This window comes from Mirounga angustirostris, unplaced genomic scaffold (assembly GCF_029215605.1).
Source record: "Mirounga angustirostris isolate CCGP_5_RB_7025 unplaced genomic scaffold, mMirAng1.0.hap1 SCAF_4, whole genome shotgun sequence".
NCBI classification, from domain to species: domain Eukaryota; kingdom Metazoa; phylum Chordata; class Mammalia; order Carnivora; family Phocidae; genus Mirounga; species Mirounga angustirostris.
Genome location: NW_026991712.1, coordinates 182,651,420 through 182,670,032, shown reverse-complemented (window position 1 = coordinate 182,670,032; position 18,613 = coordinate 182,651,420). Strand labels below are relative to the sequence as shown.

General features: G+C 40.5%; 1 protein-coding gene across 6 annotated transcripts in view; it reads left to right on the top strand.

The window, feature by feature from the left end:
• KIF1B (kinesin family member 1B) overlaps nucleotides 1–18,613 on the top strand; it is a 142,535-nt gene that overhangs the window by 91,909 nt on the left and 32,013 nt on the right. For 4 of the 6 annotated variants that reach the window (XM_045898724.3, XM_045898727.3, XM_045898728.3 and 1 more), the window contains 9 exons: nucleotides 5,634–5,727; nucleotides 6,789–6,937; nucleotides 8,762–8,940; nucleotides 9,489–9,626; nucleotides 10,817–11,065; nucleotides 16,249–16,367; nucleotides 17,274–17,359; nucleotides 17,696–17,825; nucleotides 18,016–18,178. In XM_045898724.3, the coding sequence (XP_045754680.2) occupies nucleotides 5,634–5,727; nucleotides 6,789–6,937; nucleotides 8,762–8,940; nucleotides 9,489–9,626; nucleotides 10,817–11,065; nucleotides 16,249–16,367; nucleotides 17,274–17,359; nucleotides 17,696–17,825; nucleotides 18,016–18,178 (1,307 nt within the window). The remainder of the gene's footprint in view (nucleotides 1–5,633; nucleotides 5,728–6,788; nucleotides 6,938–8,761; nucleotides 8,941–9,488; nucleotides 9,627–10,816; nucleotides 11,066–16,248; nucleotides 16,368–17,273; nucleotides 17,360–17,695; nucleotides 17,826–18,015; nucleotides 18,179–18,613) is intronic. The other 2 variants (XM_045898729.3, XM_045898730.3) reach the window with 1 other exon arrangement.

Below are 18,613 nucleotides of genomic sequence, written 5' to 3'. Positions count from 1 at the left end.
GGCACCCCTCTCTGTTACTTTTTATAGAAATACTCCTTGAAAGAGTTTGCTCTATTATTTCCCACTCGCCCACCCCCATTATTTCTTTTTATTGTTCTTCTGTTGTTTCTTTTCCCCATTCTTGCTTGAACTCACTCTAGTCACACTCTTGTTCCACATCACCACACTGAAGCCACTCTTCTCAGGGCCACCAAAGATCTCCACGATGACAAACCCAGTGGTGTTTTCTCAGTCCTCTGCCCTGACCTCAAGATGCCGACACACAACTATGACCTGACAGCCATATAGCTGACTGGCAACCAGTTCAGGTCAAACATCCAAGAGCCATCCTCAGTTCCCCTTTTTTTCCTCACACCCCATGACCACATCATCAGTAAGTTGTATTTCTTCTACCTGTAAAGCATACCCCAACTCCATTCTCTTTTCACCACCTTTACTGCTGACCTGGGCCACCTACCACCATCTCCCTAGCACTGCTGTCCCCACGCTTTCCTCCACGGAGAGCGATGTTTTTAAAACATGTTCTAGACGCATATTACTTCCCAGCTCTGAACTGCCCAGTGGCTTCCCTTAGAATGAAATCCACAGTCTTTACCATGTCCTCTAAGGCCGAACATAACCCAGTCCCTGTCTGCCTCCTTCACAACTGCATCCCTGAACCTTGTAGCTCCTCACTCCACTCACACAAGTTTTCTTGCTTTTCCTGAAAACACACCAGGCACCTTTTGCTCTCAAGACCATTGTACTTGCTGTTAGTTCTCTTTCGATTGGCATCATCACCATTGCCACCACTCCCCCCGGAGATCTCTCAGCATGCCTGCTTAGATCTCTGATTAAATGTCCTTTCCGCAGACAGAACTTCCCCGAGCACCTAATCTAAAAGTTCCTCCTGTTCCTCTTGCCTCTCTGTCAGCCCCCATACCTACCAACCTTTTGGTTTTCCTTCATAGTACTTCTCACTACTGAACTCACGGTGTGTCTTGTGTCTGTTTACTATTGATCATCTCTCTCTCCCTCACCAGTGAGACTTTTGTCTTACTGACCACTGTTCTCCTAACATCTGCATGTAGTAGACATAATAGTGGTTAAAAGAGCATGCCCTAGAATCCAGTTGCCTGAGTTCAAATCCCATATCCATGCTTACTAACTCTGATCTTTATAAAATTACTTAATTTCTTTAAGCCTTTTTCTTCTTTAACATGAGGGTAACAGTAGTACTATCTTCCTGGGGTTTTTGGGAAGATTGAGATAACCTATACAAAACATTAAGAACAGTTCCTGGTGCAAAGTAAGCTTAAAAACAAGGATGGGAAGGAGAGGGAGAACATTCTACAAGCGGGAACAGCCACTCTAGTACCTTTATAAATATGGGGATATATCTAACTAGTTGGGACTTCTTATAAACACAAAAGGCTACTGATAAATATATTGTTATTTGATGGGCTTTCCATAATTATCCTAGTTTCCACCGTGAAATCAACAGAACAATCGTATTCAAATTTGTTTATCCATTTGTTGTAGGAAAATCCTATACTTCGAGTTTTTCTGATGACATACAAAATGTCCTTGTTGCAAGCTCATATACAGCCTGGTTTGGGGAAGAGGAGGGCCAGTTCAGGTTATAGTGTTGATATTTGAACTGTCAACTGCTGATAGAAATTTTCCGGAGTCAAAATGCAGTTAAAATTCTAGGTCCATAGTGTTACAGGAAACCTTTTTATGTGAGCTTTACTGCCACTAAAGCATAACCAGAGCCTTTAAAGGGAAGGTCATCTTCATACCTTAACTGTCAGAATCTAAGGATTTTGTTTTTATTGGTAGTTTGAGCAATAAAACTTGTAAAATGAGTCTTGAAGAAAGCTTCAAAAATAAGCGAGTCACTAAAGCTAAAACTGGGGTGCCTGGGTGGCTCAGTTGGTTAAGTGTCTGCCTTCGGCTCAGGTCATGATCCTAGGGTCCTGCGATCGAGTCCTGCATCGGGCTCCCATGTCAGGCTCAGCAAGGAGTCTGCTTCTCCCTCTCCCTCTGCCCCTGCTCATCTTTCTCTTTCTTTCTCTCTCAAATAAATAAAATCTTAAAAAAAAAAAAAAGCTAAAATTATGTGATTCCACATATATGGAATAGAGTAGTTAAAATCATAGAAAGTAGAATGGTAGTTTCCAGGGGAGGGGGAAAGGGAGCATGGAGAGTTAGTGTTTAGTGGGTATGGAGTTTCAGTTTTGCAAGATGGAAAGAGTTTTGGAGGAGGATGATGGTGGTGGTTGCCCAATGGTGTGAATGTATTTGACACCACTGAACTGTGCACTTGACAATGGTTCAGATGGTAAATTTTATGTCATATGCATTTTACTATAATAAAAAATTGGGGGAAAATGAAAAACAAGAAGAAAATCCTCAAGATAAAATATTAACATTTTCCCACCTGAGGATTTTTAGGTAAACCAGCCATCTTTCTCTTTTTACTGAAAGGATCCCATAGAACATTTGGTTTTCTAAGGGAAAAAAAGTACCCCTTCCCCAACCTTTTATTTTGAAATATTTCAAACATACCAAGAAGCTGAAAAGAGAGTATAATGAGCCTTCATATACCCATATTCGTGTATTTTTTCTGAATCATTTGAAAGTAAGTTGCAGGCATGATGCAGCTTACCCCTAAATACTGCCCTGTGTATATCCTAAAATCAAGGATATTCTCTTAATACCATTAACCTATCCGAGAAATTTAGTACTGGTTCAGTACTATATAATATACTGTCCATTTTCAAATTTTCCTAATTGTCTAAAAAATACAATGGTTACAAGTGTGTGTGTGTGTGTGTTTTAATCCCAGTTCTGAGCAAAGTTTGTGTTACATTTGGTTATGATGTTTCTTTTCTCTTTCATTACATAGGTATTTTTGAATAGGCTACATTTTGATTAGTCTGTTTATTTCCTCAAGATTAGATTTAGGTTAAGCATGTTTGATAAGAAAGCTGTCAGGGTGACATTGTGTACTTCCCTCGTGTCACATTGGCAGACAAAATGTCCAATTGTCCTGTTATCAGTGATGTTAAAGGTTATAAATTTAATGTGACATTTCCCAGCTCTTTCTCTGTCTTATTAACGGGTATCTAGGGTGGCACTTGGGATTGTGTGACTATTCTGTTCTCCATCCACCTTTCACTCAGTTGTTTTGGCATTTATTAATGATTCTTGCCTGATTCAGCCATTACATCTGGGGCTGCAATGTAGTTTTTCTAATTGCCATTCCTCTGCATTTATTTATTAGCTGGCTTTTGCGGGGGAGCGAAGAAGGGCTTCTCCTTTTTTCCCCCTCTTCTTTTAGTAACACTGTGGACTCCTGGAGTCATTTTAATACCCAATGTGCTATATCGTGTTTCTGTTATTACTCTTATTTACTGGCTACTGGGATTCTGTGCCCTTTGGAAATGGCCCCATCAATGTTTGAGCACTTCTTTGCTTTCTTGTACAAGATATTCTGAGCTCACCTTGTGCTTTCCTTGCTTCAGACCTGGAATCGGTTGTTTTCCTAAAGAGCCCTGGTTCCTTTTAGTGGGGAATAGTATTTAGAAACCAAGATCTGGGTGCTGGGTATACTTAGAAAATAAACTTTTTATTTATTTTTAAGATTTTTATTTGAGAGAGAGAGCATGAGAGCATGAACGGAGGGAGGGGCAGTGGGAGAGGGACAAGCAGATTCCCCACTGAGCGCAGAGCCCAACTTGGGGCTGGATCTCAGAAGCCCAAGATCATGACCTGAACCGAAGTCAGATGCCTACCCGACTGAGCCACCCAGGTGCCCCCACAAATAAACTTTTTAAAACACAGCCTGTCACTTTGATAGTGTGTGTTACCAATGAAGAAGACTTCCACATGCATTTTTAAATGGTTCATCATTTGGTTCTTCCTTCGGTCCTGTGTGGGAGACAGGTCAGGAACTAAACTGTTCATTTTAAAGATGACAAAAATGAAGTGTAGAGAAGATTTAACTTTCCCAGAATTATAAGACTAGTAAGAGCAGGTGCCAGGAGCAGAACTTTCACCTGCAAATTTAATTTTTTTTTTTTGCCACAGTACATAGTCTCCTAAAAAGTGTATTTCGATATCGACTGAAGCTGTGTCTCTGGCTCCTGCTCAGTGCCAGCTCCTCTAAAGAGAGAAAGTTCCCCTGTGAGACTCAGTGGTAAATGATGAGCCTTGAGAATATCTGCGTCCCTCTTAGCATCGCCACTGGGAGCTCCTTTCGTAATAGTTTGCTAGGAGGCTCTCAGTGGTCCTTTGTAATGAGAAGAATATTTGACTTACGACTTGGGGCGAGCTCTGTTCGAAAACAATACATGGCCACACCGAATCCCTCTGTCTCAGGACAGCCTATAAGTGGGTCACCCCAAGGAAGCAGGAAACCCAGGCAGTGTATCTTAAAATACAATGCTTATGCTATGATTTGGTATTTTATTATGTGAAGGTCTCTGTTCTTAACCTTACTTGATTTATTTTCAATAACACAAGCTTTAAACATTAACACTCCAAGGAATCTTTTTAAATATTTTTTCCTTAATCTCTCCCCACCATGAAATTTTAATACCTCAGATATATAGTGCATCTGTTTATATACTGTATGTATATTTGTGCTTTATGCATCAAAAGAGTAAGATTTTTTGTATCCTTCAAGAACCATTTTTTTTGCCCTCTTCAAGGTGATACCACCCTCACTGAGAATGCGTGGAGTGAGTAGATGGAGAAATGAAGGATACATCTGATTTGTATTATAATACAGTAATAATTTTATATATATATATATAATACAGTAATACATTTTGTATTATAATAGTGTATTTTAAAATGTCTTTCTTGAATAACTAAATACAATTTATAGATTATTTCAGCCCTAATACACTGTGATCTTTTGGTTACCTGAAGGCTGCATCTTGCATCCTACAGCTGCAAAAATACTAATATTTCATCCACAGAGAGTTCAGAGTCCACGGTTCTCATTCAAACAGCTAGATAATCAGAACTGTTGGTGATACTGGTGAATTTTCCAGTATTGTTTTTTTCTAGAACTCCTTGATGTGTGAAGGCACTACTTAAATACTACTATTAAGGGGCGCCTGGGTGGCTCAGTCCTTAAGCGTCTGCCTTCGGCTCAGGTCTGATCCCAGGGTCCTGGGATCGAGCCCCGCCTTGGGCTCTCTGCTCCGCGGGAAGGCTGCTTCTCCCTCTCCCACTCCCCCTGCTTGTGTTCCCTCTCTCGCTGTGTCTCTCTCTGTCAAATAAATAAATAAAATCTTAAAAAAAAAATACTATTAAATAAATTTAAGGGATACACGTGTTTTTCCCCTCAAGAGTCCCCCCTGTCTGGACCTCAACCCAAAATAAAGAACCCTTGAGTCTGAGGGAGTAGAAAGAGACTGCAGTTCGCTTTCTTCAGCATTTTCCCCTTACAGACTGTCTTGTGTGCTTTGTGGGTTTTTCCTACGTATTTCTCTGTATGTCTTTTTATTGTTGTTTCCTGCCTTTGTCTTCTCTTTTATCTTTTGCTTTCTGTGCTTTCCCCAACACTGCTCTCATTCCTCCTCCCCTCCATCCACTTCCTCCCTCTCCTACATGTCCTCTCCTCTCTTTTCATCCAGGACTACGAGAGTAAGTTGCAGGCCTTGCAGAAGCAGGTTGAGACCCGCTCCCTCGCTGCAGAGACGACAGAAGAGGAGGAAGAGGAGGAAGAAGGTGAAATCTGGAAATGGAAACTTCCCTCTCTATAGCTTTTGGATCTGTACTATAAGATTAGCCCTTCATCTATGATCAAAGCTGGATTTGATCATAGTTGGCCCTACCATTTATTGATATTTTACCGAGAGAGTTTAAAGGTGATTCAAAAGATTCTCAATGCTGAGAACACAGACTGTGCTCTCTGAGGTGGGAGCGGAGCTGATTGTGTTCCTTAGAACACAAGATTTCTTAGCTCGGTCCTTATAGAAATCTCTTGGGCAGTTTACATATATAGTCTCAAATTACTATACATGTGAAGCTTGTGTATATGTTGCAGATAAATACAGAGCTTAATCTTTATTAAGATAACTCTTTGATTTGCTGATCTATGGTTTATGCCCAGGATTACCCAGAGAGGACTTTGGAATATATTAATGTATATTAAAGCCATTTCTGGCAGATTTCTAATCCTATTGCTTAGTCATGCCTACCTGCCTTAAGTTTTTCAGAATTTCTTAGCTGAATCAGGGCCTTAATTGTTTGTTATTACCTTATAATACAGTATGAACATTCATCACATTTTGTTTCTCCACCCAACCTCCCAGTAACCTCAAGGCTTCAGATTAGCTTTGGAGAATCTCTAATTTATGTACTAAATTCTTTAATTTTTTAATATCGAAGTAAAATATGACCTTTTTATTTCTTGTACTAGCAAGAAAAATAGATATTATATGAAGTACAATATACCAGAGGGTTCTTCTTTATTATAAGCCATGTATTAGATGTATATGTTTCTTTTTTTTTTTTTAGATGTATATGTTTCTTAAAAAGGAAGAAAAGTCTATTTCTTTCATGCACTATTTTAAATAGGATTTTTTTAGGTTTTCTAAAATGTACATACTACCGTCATAATATCAACAGAATTTAGTAAGCTTTACTGAAAAGCAGAAAACAAAAGCAGCTGAATGGAGAAATATGGAAAAATACTTTAACTTGATAAGAGAGATGAGGTAGAGGAGAGATGTAATTTCTATGTAGTTATGAGATCACCATTTGTTATGCTTCATTTGCTCTTTCAGCTCCCTGGACACAACATGAATTTGAGCTGGCCCAGTGGGCCTTCCGGAAGTGGAAGTCTCACCAGTTTACTTCATTAAGGGATTTACTCTGGGGCAATGCTGTTTACCTGAAGGAGGCCAACGCCATCAGCGTTGAACTGAAGAAGAAGGTATGAAGGGCGGGAGGCCATGGGTCATCTGGACGTGCAGATGACCCTCAGGGGGCTCATGGCTCTCATCTTGAACTAGCCTTTCCCTTGGGTGAACTCAGCTGCCGTTTGCTGTGAAACAGGGTTATATATGCCTTTATTTACCGTATGTGCCTAGACCACAGTAGGTACTCATTAAATATTTATTACACTACATTTTTTTTTTAAAGATTTTATCTATTTATTTGTCAGAGAGAGAGAGAGAGCTCCCAAGCAGGGGGAGTGGCAGAGGGAGAGGGAGAAGCAGGTTCCCCGCTGAGCAGGGAGCCCGATACAGGACTCGATCCCAGGACCCTGGAATCCTGACCCGAGCCCAAGGCAAATGTTTAACCAACTGAGCCACCCAGGCATCCCAATTGCACGACATTTTTAAAATAACTTGTTTTCTATCTTATTTACAAATGAGAAGACTGTATTCTGACAAGAGCTAAGGAAACTTTTTTTTTTTTAAGATTTTATTATTTGAGAAACGGGGTGAGCAAGAGAGAGAGCACGTGAGCAGAGGCAGAGGGAGAGGGAAAAGCAGGCTTCCCTGCCGAGCCTGATGTGGGACTTGATCCCAGGACTCTGGGATCATTACCTGAGCCGAAGGCAGACGCCCAACCCACTGAGCCACCCAGGCGCCCTAAGACCTAGGGAAACATATTAATAGGAGAATGCTATTCTTGGGTTTCTGAAAATCTCAATTTTCTTTTAGTTTTCAACCATTACATTTGCACCTATAAGTCCTAAGTGCCCTTCTTACTCTAGGGCCTGGGAGGCAGGTATGTGCAGCGGACGGGCCCTCTGCACACAAGACAGCCAGCCAGGCTCCAATTCCAGCACGCCTTGTGTGTTGACCCTAATGGCCCTGTGCCTATATTCCCTCGTTCCCTCAAGATGGACTTTGCAGCGGCCCCTGCCACCTAGGGTTCTATGAGGCATGAAAGAAGGAGTAGATGTAAAGAGCTGAAATAGCTCTTGGACTTGGTAAAAGGCAATAAATGTTACTGATTTTCCTTATTACCAGAACGTCACACCACATCTTAGATTGATTCTTCTGTATGTCCCACTGTTGAATGGTCTAGAGGCTACTAGGATGACAGCGGGGGACAGTATCACATGGCAGGAAAGAGCAGACTGCTCAACCTTGGGGAGATTCATTCTCTTCCCTATATTCTAGTTCTGTAAAACAGGGTAAGATATCTTCTTCATTCAATCTCGGCATCCCATTTCATTTTGTAAGTGTTTACCCCTCTCTTCAAGTAGGTGAAATACAGGCAGGGGACTATGTCTTTTCTTTTTGCTGCTGTACCTAGCATTTACTTAATATTTGTAGGTGAAGATATAGGGTGGTAGCAAGAAATAAATGAACAGGGTGCACACAAAGCACTTACCATGTAGTAAACACTTTTAAGAGTAGCACCTGTGATTCTTGAATTTAGGATGGAAAACTGACTGTGACGTTTCTGCACCCACCTCAGTGAGAGGCTAGAGATGTCCTCGTGGGTCCAAGTTTTGTTCTCTGGTGTAAATTCCATCAACCAAAACATGTACTGAGATTTTAGTTTGTGTAAAAACACTGCGCCAGGCTAGAACAAAGTCTGTAGCTTAATTTGAAATTAGGATTATTCTACAGCTAGTATACAAGTGGCCATTTTTCCCCCAGTTAATCACAAGCTGTTTGTTGAGCACATACTACATGTTTGATCCCTTTCCCATGGGGCATGATTATATAGCCTTGTTTCTGAAGTTGACTTGCTGAAAACATAAAGGCCATTTGAACGGTTTATTCTTTCCACATAGGTGCAGTTTCAGTTTGTTCTGCTGACGGACACATTGTACTCCCCTTTGCCTCCGGAATTACTTCCCACTGAGATGGAAAAAACTCATGAAGACAGGCCTTTCCCTCGTACTGTGGTGGCGGTAGAAGTCCAGGATCTGAAGAACGGAGCGACACATTATTGGTCTTTGGAGAAACTCAGGTATGAAAACATTCCTCATAAAACCAGTTGTTTTATTTAGGAAATAATAATGAATTGCTCAGGGGGGCTCCCTCAAACTCTCTGCCTTGTGATGTCACTGTTGCTTCCTTTTCTGTGGTGCTAAATGCTGTTGCTCACTGGTAGCTAGTTCTGTCTTGGGTCTAGTAATTATTCATCTTTTCTGTTCTGGATCTGATGATCGGTAATAAACAGGAAAGTTATAATGTGGTTTCCTTTGTCTTTAACATGGTGAGGTATTTTGTACTGTTTCAGTATATTTGAGATGTCATATACCATTGAACTACATTTCTCTTATGATTCAGTAGAGGTTAGGTGGCCTTTTTTCCTTTTGGTGGCTTGTCTCTAGACTCAGACACTTTGGATACTAAGTGTTTTGAGTTCCTGTACTTTTGACCTTCATCCTTTTTTAATATCATTAAATGGTGGGAGCAGCTTTTTTGTTTTTAATCTTGGATGGAAGATAATTCCAAAGTGAAATTTTAATGCAATCTCATGATATTAACCCAGTGCACTTTATGTTTATGCAGGCAGAGGCTGGATTTGATGCGAGAGATGTATGACAGGGCAGGTGAGGTGGCCTCGGGCGCCCAGGATGAAAGCGAAGCCACTGTGACTGGCAGTGATCCGTTTTATGACCGGTTCCATTGGTTCAAACTGGTAGGAAGGTACGTGATGATTTCATCAATGTCTTCTTTTTAAATAGTGAATGATTTTGTTTAAAACCTCAGCAGATACTACAGAAAGTTCTGTAAAGAAAAAGTGTGCAAAAATGCTCCACGTGTAATCTCATCCACTCAGACGCAGCCAGTGTGTCACCTGGTGTGCTTCCCTTTGTTTTATTCAGTGTGCGCACTTAAGTCTCATCTTCCATCCAGAGTAATTGACAGCCTTTCCTGCCTCTTACAGTTGAAGAGGATAAATTTAAAAGAAAAAGAAAGCCTATGTCTGTATGTTGCACAGTTTAAAATCATAGTATGACTTAGAGCTTACCAGCTTGCAACCTCTCCTTGATCCAGTGTCTCCTCTTTTTTTTTAAGGCAATTTAATCTCACATTAGTCTTTGCCAAGGGTGAGCCAAGTGCATATCTTGGCCATATGCCTGAGCCTCCTTTGTGTATACATGAATCCCAACATGTAATGAAAACAAGTAGTGCCCCTGTGAATCCATACTGAGTCCAAGTTCTTAGAGGTTTAGAATTTAAAAAGCAGAGACATGTAAGTTTTGAGCTTAATGATTTCGGGATTTGAATTGTTTTTCAATTGCAAAATTTTTCTGACCATTTTTAAAGGAACTAGGAAGAAAGGAGGAGCTGAAGTCACAGTATTTTGTAGAAATGAAGTTAAATCTGTTCCATTTCACTCTGGTAGTGGAGTGTTTCTAAAGAGTTGAATTGGCCAAACACATCTTATCCAAGCAAGGCACGTACTTGCTTTGCCATATACCATTCCATCCATTTTGTTTTCTGCTCCGAGATGACATGGGAACTGGAATAAACTGGAATAAAGATCACCTTTTTTATTTCACCAAATGTTGAGTGGCTCCTTTGAGGCCTGGCTGCTGATCTTTTGTGTGAACTGGAAAATATAAACATTTTTACAGCACACTATTTACCTGGGATCTGGATCTTCTACTCATGTATTTCCTTTGCTTTTCTTATTCTAAGAACCAGTCCTTATTTCCTTTCACCTGAACCAGATGTTTTATGCTCATTTTATCCTTTTGCTTTTCCACTTGCTTTTATTGTGTTGATTCCCCAGTGGGTTCTGTCCTGTTGACACATATAGCTTCCTGTTTAACCAACTATTCCTCTCTCCTTCCTTGGCTGTGTCCCTTGGCGTCTTCCCTGGTGTCTAGCTCCCCCATTTTCCACGGCTGTGTGAATGAGCGCCTTGCTGACCGCACACCCTCCCCCACTTTTTCCACGGCCGATTCCGACATCACTGAGCTGGCTGACGAGCAGCAAGATGAAATGGAGGATTTTGATGATGAGGCGTTCGTGGATGACACCGGCTCTGACGCAGGGACGGAGGAGGGATCAGATCTCTTCAGTGACGGGCATGACCCGTTTTACGACCGATCCCCATGGTTCATTTTAGTGGGAAGGTTGGTGAGGTGATTGTGAGAAGGGCAAAAAGGGACCAGCTCTTGCTTTAAAGAGGCTCCTTGTGCAATTTTGGATGATCTTACCTTAGCAGATTCAGTTTGTGACATGCTGATCTGGCGAGGGAGAGCCCTCAGGCAGTGTTTGTGAGGTACGCACTCTGCTTGGCATGGCGTACGGCAATGTGTGAAGGCTCTACGCAGAGGACCCCTGTCTTAAACCGCCCAATATTTTCCCTCTGAAGGAGAAAATCCCAGAGGAGAAAGTAATTAAAGCTAAGAGTCTAATGTTACAAGGTCAAAGAATGTTACTATGTTCTGATGCTTCCTTTTTGTAGGAATGTGAGTGAAGAAGCATATGGGGATGACATGAGAAGGAGAGCAGAGCAAGGCCAAGGTTAGACTAAAGGATGTGTAACACCAGCAGGAATCAAGAGGACAAAAGTGGAATCAGGAGTAGTGTTAGGTTACTTAAAAATAAAATCTTAATAAGTAAGTAAGTAAGTAAATAAATAAAAAGGGGATGCCTGGCTGGCTCACTCAATAGAGTGTGCGACTCTTGATCTCTGAGTTGTGAGTTTGAGCCCCAAGTTGGGTGTAGAGATTACTTAAAAAATAAGTAAATATAAAGGAGTAGTGTTAGGTTTATTTTTTACTTAGTTTGAGTCAGAAAAAGAATCCGGAACATGAAGTTACCTTTTGTCTGAAATGGATGTCTTTCTTTGGCCAGTTTCACTAAGCCTATCTGTAGATCTTTGGCTTCTGCCAAAATTTTACCTATAGGTTTTATAATGATGAATCTCATAAAATTATCTATTGACACCATCAACAGTGGATATTTGTTTAGCACCACATGAAACTGCTTTGTGTGTTAAGTTTGGTTTTCCAAACAGGCCTTGTCTTTGACTCCATCTGTCAGTGATGCAGAGCTCTCACGCGCATGCTCCTTGGACTGGGGTCTTTGTCTACACCCAGTCTTCATGCCGAAGTAATTTTATTACAAATTCAACAGTGCAGCACATGCTGCATTGACAAAAAGTGTGTCCAGGTTTTAAGGTATGCAATTGGATCTTAATAGTGCATTAGGACCACATATTGCTGAGTCCTTTAAAAAGAGGGAATCATGCCAGTGTTAAACAGATAAACACCAGTTCTCTAAAAATTAAGGCGTGGCAAGTATCCTGACCCGGTAGGGAGGTAAGGTTCTAGCACTGAGCTCATGGTGTGACGTTGGTCACCTGGCAAGAATTAAATAACTACGGTAGCATATGATCACTGTGGTGGAAAGAGGGAAAGGCAAGATCTCTGATAGACATGAAAGCCTCAATTATGACCATGGGTTGTAATTTAATATTAGACAGTCTCAGGGTTTTATGATACCGGAGGGACATCTATTCAGTTTTTCCATGAATAAACATTAAGGGATTGTGCAGCCATGAATATTGTTTTCTGTTGGTGTATTGCCAGGAACAGATGCTTAGAATTTCGGAGAAGCTGATTTATATTAAAACTGAGAACAGTAGTTCTATGTACAAATAATGGGACCATAGTGCTTTTTCTTATTTTATGGCTGTGTATTCTAAAAAGGTTGGAAGTTAGAACCAAGTTTCTGTTCATAAACTGCTTGGTCCTGGTGCCAGTTGCGCAGCTTCTAATGCTGCTCGTCTGTGTTATCACCATTGCACAGGGAGGACTATGTAGCTTCATCTTACATGGCACATCGGGAAGAACACTGACCCTAAGAGATGTCTGAGGCCTAACGTCCGCTCAGCTGAAACTGAGGCCTGTCAGGTTCTCAAGTATAAATGAGGAGTTAGGTAGGAAAGCAGAGAGCCTTAAAGATCTTTTTTATCTGTCAGATTCTGTCATCCACACTAGCAAAGTGAATATCCTGGTTAAGAGTTCTCCAAAGCATTTGTATTTTGAGTCATTTGTATGGAGAACTTACGTCAGAATCCCACTTAATATGGACATTCACTGGCTTAAGATACATGCATTATTTTCTCTCTTGTTTTATTCATTTTAATCATATCAGATTAAGTGTAGGTATAAAGCAATCAGCTCTGCTTTGATTTTCAAGTAATTTCCATATGTTCGGCTTCCCAGGTTCCAAAACTTAACTTTAACTTGCGAGGAAGAGGTTAGTGGAGGAGGTGAAATCATGGCCATCAGTAAAATGAAGGATAGCTCTTTACTTTTCGCCCTTGACTACATTTCTCATCTACAATCAAAACTGATAACTATGCAACATCACCCAGATATTAGTGGTCATTGTATGTGTAAGAGAAGTGACTTCTTTCCTGTTTTTGTGATTTCACAGGATTGGATTTCCCATATTGGCACATAATTGCAAATACAATTCACTTGTAAAATTTTCCAGTTTCTTGTGAAATTCCATTTGTAGGTTTTGTTTCTTGGCCTTGGCTGCCTCTGGTGAATTTTTATATGAAAATGAAAAGAGCTTGTCCCTTTAGCTATTCTCTTATGGCATGCTGGGATGTTATGAACCATCCATCATAATTTGGGATGAAATGTAAAATATTTAAGCTAGTCTTCTGGGTTAAAAGGGGGCAAAAGATGGTTATCCTGACATCTAAGTCTGAACCGACATTGTGTTCTTTAACTAGAACCATAATTAGGCTGATTTGTCTTATCTTTATGTTGACCAAATTTGTTTCCCTTTTGATGTAACTTCACAGAACTTATGCTAATATACCCTTTACATCTTCCCCTCTCTCATTCCTGTTCTCCTTCAGTCTGCTAGGTCAAAGTATAAGGACTCTCAAGAATGCAGAGTATTTATAAAAATTCCAGCTTAAAAAACTTCAGAGGAGAACTTCTACGGCATTGACTTTGGGCTAAGGCTGTCTTCTGATAACAGGACAGGGAGAGCTGGCTAGTGACCGTGCAGTTGCATAGCCGGAGAATCACAGAAGACTCTTTTCTAAGACGGGAAATACACAAGAATACTTTCTGTCCTTTCACCTTTGGAATAACCATTGCCATAGGTGGAAAGGAGATTCTTGTCTTTAATGTGTGCTCAAACAGTACTTTGTTGTAATGCGTGTGTGAACATGATATGCAATGCCTTCAAGTGGGAAGCTTTTTGAAAATTAGAAACAGGCATTCCTGGTGTAAGTATAAAAACAACTATACAAATTAAGTATAGTTAGGAACCTAAACATGTTCTCTATAGTTAATATCCATCTTGAGTATATCTTAGAAAAATCAACCTAGTATATAAAGTTGGATGGCTTTGCTTCTCTACCTCTGTTGTAACCCATTTTTCTGGAAAATGTTCCACTTCTACTTAAAGATAGAGGACAAATCATTTTCTGTTCACGTGTGTACATACATGCTCAATCATGTTGATTGAATGTTGAGTGTATTTACTCAATAAATATGCCAGACCCTCTGTAGACAGTGGCAAGCAAAATCAGACATGATTCCTGCTCTCCCGGGTTTGCAGTCTGGTGGGTGAGACAGACAAATTAAACAGTCACATAAATGAAAATCATAACAATGATGGAATCATGTATGTTACTGAGATCACTTAACACTGGGGGAGCCTGTCATGAGAGTGTTCAGAATAAGACCTGCAGATATGAAATCAGAGGCGTGAGGGTGGGTAGTAGAGTTCAGGGAGGACTCCACGCAGGGGACAAGTATGTGCGGTGACTCTGTAATGGTGAGGCATTGAAAGTGAGCACGTGTGGCTGGAATACCATTAAGAGACAAAGGTGGTCTGTATGGTGCTGACTTGGGAAGTGAAGCAGTCTGTTTGGTACTGTATGCCAAATTCTTAGTCTTTAAACTCTGTCACAGTAGCTGATTTTTGAGAGTCTTGTTTGTAATCCTTTTTGGAAGACTTTTCATTTTTTAATTTTTATGCAACAAAGCTTTAACCCTCTGTTTCTTAGCATTTCCTTCCCTACCTTTGGAGCAGACTGAAAGGGAAGTAGACTTCATTTGATCTGATTCAGTGTTTTACTTACAGTTATTTTTGTTATGCTTTTCATTCACATTTCATTTATGTTCTTAAAGTTTTATTAACATGTTTTTCTGTGGTGTATTTTGTCTGTTTTCAGTATTTTTTTCATTACTTTGAGTTGAAATCCCACAAATCCACTCCATCTTCCCATTTCTCTTTGTTCTAATGTAGATTCAGAACAGGAAAAGAAGCAGACAGGCATATGTGTCACGTTCAGTTATGTTTGATTTCTTGGTGCAAATGTTTACTCTTTGTCTTGCCTTGTGTTCAAAGATCAGCATATACCCAGTGGGAAGACAAGAGTAACAGTCGGAACTAGATTCTGTATCACATCCACTAATTGGAATGAACATACCTAAGCTTTGTGATGACCTTTTTATTGTTAAAAAAAAAAAAAAAGATACAAAATAATGAAAGAAGTAAAAAGAGTACAAATGTGATGGGAGTCTGCTAGTTTGTTTGAAATAGACGATATTAGGTCTATAACTTCCCTTTTGTGTTTCCATTTCTGAGTTAAGTTTTGGACTCCAGGAACAAAAGAAGTCCTTTAGGGATGAGCTATCTTTTTCTTCCTGGATATTTGTCTCCGTGTCCAGCCAGAGTCTCCTATAAGCTTGTTACTCAGAAACTTCTGGCTACAAAACCTCTCTGCTCGTATGTGTCAGTCACTTGCCTGAAAATAATAGTCATTTCCTAGAGCATTTCCATAATGCTGTGACTTGAAATCTATTTTAGAGTTATTAACTGTATTTCAGGCACATCTCCTGCCTTTTTTGTCTCCTGATTTCTGTTTTATCTCTTGGCAGAAATAAAACGCCATTATGTTAAAAGGTTAAGTTCTTTAGTGGGTTCCCTTTTCTCCACCCTTAGCAGTATCCATAGGACAGTCATCTTGAAAGTCTATTTCCAATTGTTACTCTTCTATCTACACTAGTCATTTTGTTTTTTAACTGGTTATTTTTATAGAGAGTAATTTGGTGTAAGTTGGTCTTTGTCGACTGCTTTACCAAGCATTTGCATTTCTTTCTGTATTGTCTCTGCCAAAAAAGCAACAGGAAGCAGTCTGGTAGTGCAGAACAGAAAGGTGGCCTTAAGACAGGGCCCAGAAACCCTGAAGGTATTCTCTGGAAATCTGAAAGCCAGCTTCTCTGTCTGCAGGGTGCTCAGATGTTTGTCTCCCGGTTTCTGTCTCTAGGGCATTTGTTTACCTGAGCAACCTGCTGTATCCTGTGCCCCTGATTCATAGGGTGGCCATTGTCAGTGAGAAAGGTGAAGTGCGGGGATTTCTACGTGTGGCTGTGCAGGCCATTGCAGGTAGGTGACCCTCTTCCGGGTGAGAGCTTTGGATTCTTTGCCTAGGGACAAAGCAGGCCAGTTCTTTTGCATGATGGCTTGTCTGTCGTGGAGAAAGCTTTTATTGCTTCCTTTTAGTTATTATTCCCCAGTATCATAAATAGATTCTGTTTAGTCTGGGCCACAGCTATTTTGGAGTAATGGGATGAAGGGATTTCCTTTAACATAAAGAACAACTCTTACGGAAGTCTTTTATAAAACTGCTTCAGAAGTAACAAAAGATATTCAGGACTTTTTCTTGCTTAATTTTCTCTCATGGAACTTGTACCAGACATTTCTGTCCTTTACTGTTTTGTTGTTTATGGATCAAGATTCTGATATTTTACACTTCTCCATGATCCAGCCTACATTCTGAGGAAAGAATGTGGCCATTTCCTGTAATTTTTCTCTTTTAATTTCCAAATGCCATACGGTATGGAGTGACCTCTCAGCTGTTCCCTGTGGAAATCTGTGGCACGATCACCAGGGTTGAGTTTATGGAAGTTTGTGCAAGTACAGTCGAGTACCTTCAAATATTTGTTGGGTGGTATTGAGCATCATCTTGCCAAGTGAGGATCAGTGTTTCTAGGTATACATTTGAACAATAGCAAGAATAAAACCAATTTTTTATTAACTAGTCTCATTTGAGCTAAGCAGGTTGGTAAATATACCTGAGTAGAGTTGGGAGCAGCCCCTGTGACTTTGCTGCTTCTGGCTTTTCCTTTCTGAAGCAAAAGATTGTTCTTTAGCATCTCCTTTTACTAAAGTCCTCGAACCGGAACACTCCGCTACTTTCCTGTTTATCTCATGATCCAACAAGAGCCATTCATCTGGGCCATATGTAGTCTCATTTGATCCTTCTCTTTTTTGTTGTTGTTTTCTACTTAGCGGATGAAGAAGCTCCTGATTATGGTTCCGGAATTCGACAATCAGGAACAGCTAAAATATCTTTTGATAACGAGTACTTTAATCAGGTGAGAAGCCTTACAGGGAGAGAAAAACTCATAGAAGGAGAAAGTAGAAGACAGGTTTATAAGGAGGACGTTCACTAGGAAACAATTCTTCTACCTAGAACTACAAAAGACAGATAACTATGGGCTCATTCCATAGAACACAGGGCATGTCTAACAATTACAGAGGTAAAGGTCCTTACTTATATTTTATTGTATTGCCTTTTCTCAGGCAGCTCTTAATCCACATAATTTTCCAGTCACTGTTGCTTGTTGGGCAAATAGACATTAAGTAAGGAGATTGAGAGAAATAAGCTGTTGTGCTACTTGATCATCTACCTGTTCCTGCCTTGTTTTCAGAATGACTTTTCTTCAGTTGCAATGACTCGTTCTGGTCTATCCTTGGAGGAACTGAGGATTGTGGAAGGACAGGGTCAGAGTTCTGAGGTCATCACTCCTCCAGAAGAAATCAATCGAATGAATGACTTAGGTACGTAGACAGAGTTTACTGTGACTGGGGGGACTGGGGACATTCTCAAAGAGGGCAAAATATTGACCACCGTCAAGGGAGATAGTTGCTTTCATCAACTAGGAATGGAAAGAATGCCCTCCTCTCTCCTCTTTGAAAGGTGTTCTGTGCCATATTTGAACCATATGTGTGTTCATTTGACCCTCTTTAGATTTGAAGTCAGGCACTTTGCTGGATGGTAAGATGGTCATGGAAGGGTTTTCTGAAGAGATCGGCAACCACCTGAAACTGGGCAGTGCCTTCACTTTCCGAGTAACTGTGCTACAGGCCAGTGGGATCCTCCCCGAGTATGCAGATATCTTCTGTCAGTTCAAGTAAGCCCACCTCTGCCTGCCTACCTAGCTGTTGACCCAGGTGACATCCTTTGTGCACCACCCAGTGCTTTACTTATCATACGTGAGGTGTTAACACTCTCAAGAGGGAAACTACTACCAGTTTCCGAAATAAAACAGCTTTCTTCACTCCAGGGGGGAATAAGAACCAGAAACCTAAAATGTTATGAAATAGAATTTGCTGTGGGGAGGAGTGTGACCATGTATCCTGCTAAGAGGTTTATATGGGGAGTAATTTGGTGTAAGTTGGTCTTTGTCAACTGCTTTACCAAGCATTTGCATTTCTTTCTGTACTGTCTCTGCCGAAAAAGCAACAGGAAGCAGTCTGGTATTGCCATTTTGACCACACAGATATTTCAGGAGTATCTTCTGTATCTGGACACTGTGGCCTGTCCTCCTCTGCTGGAAATATAGGAT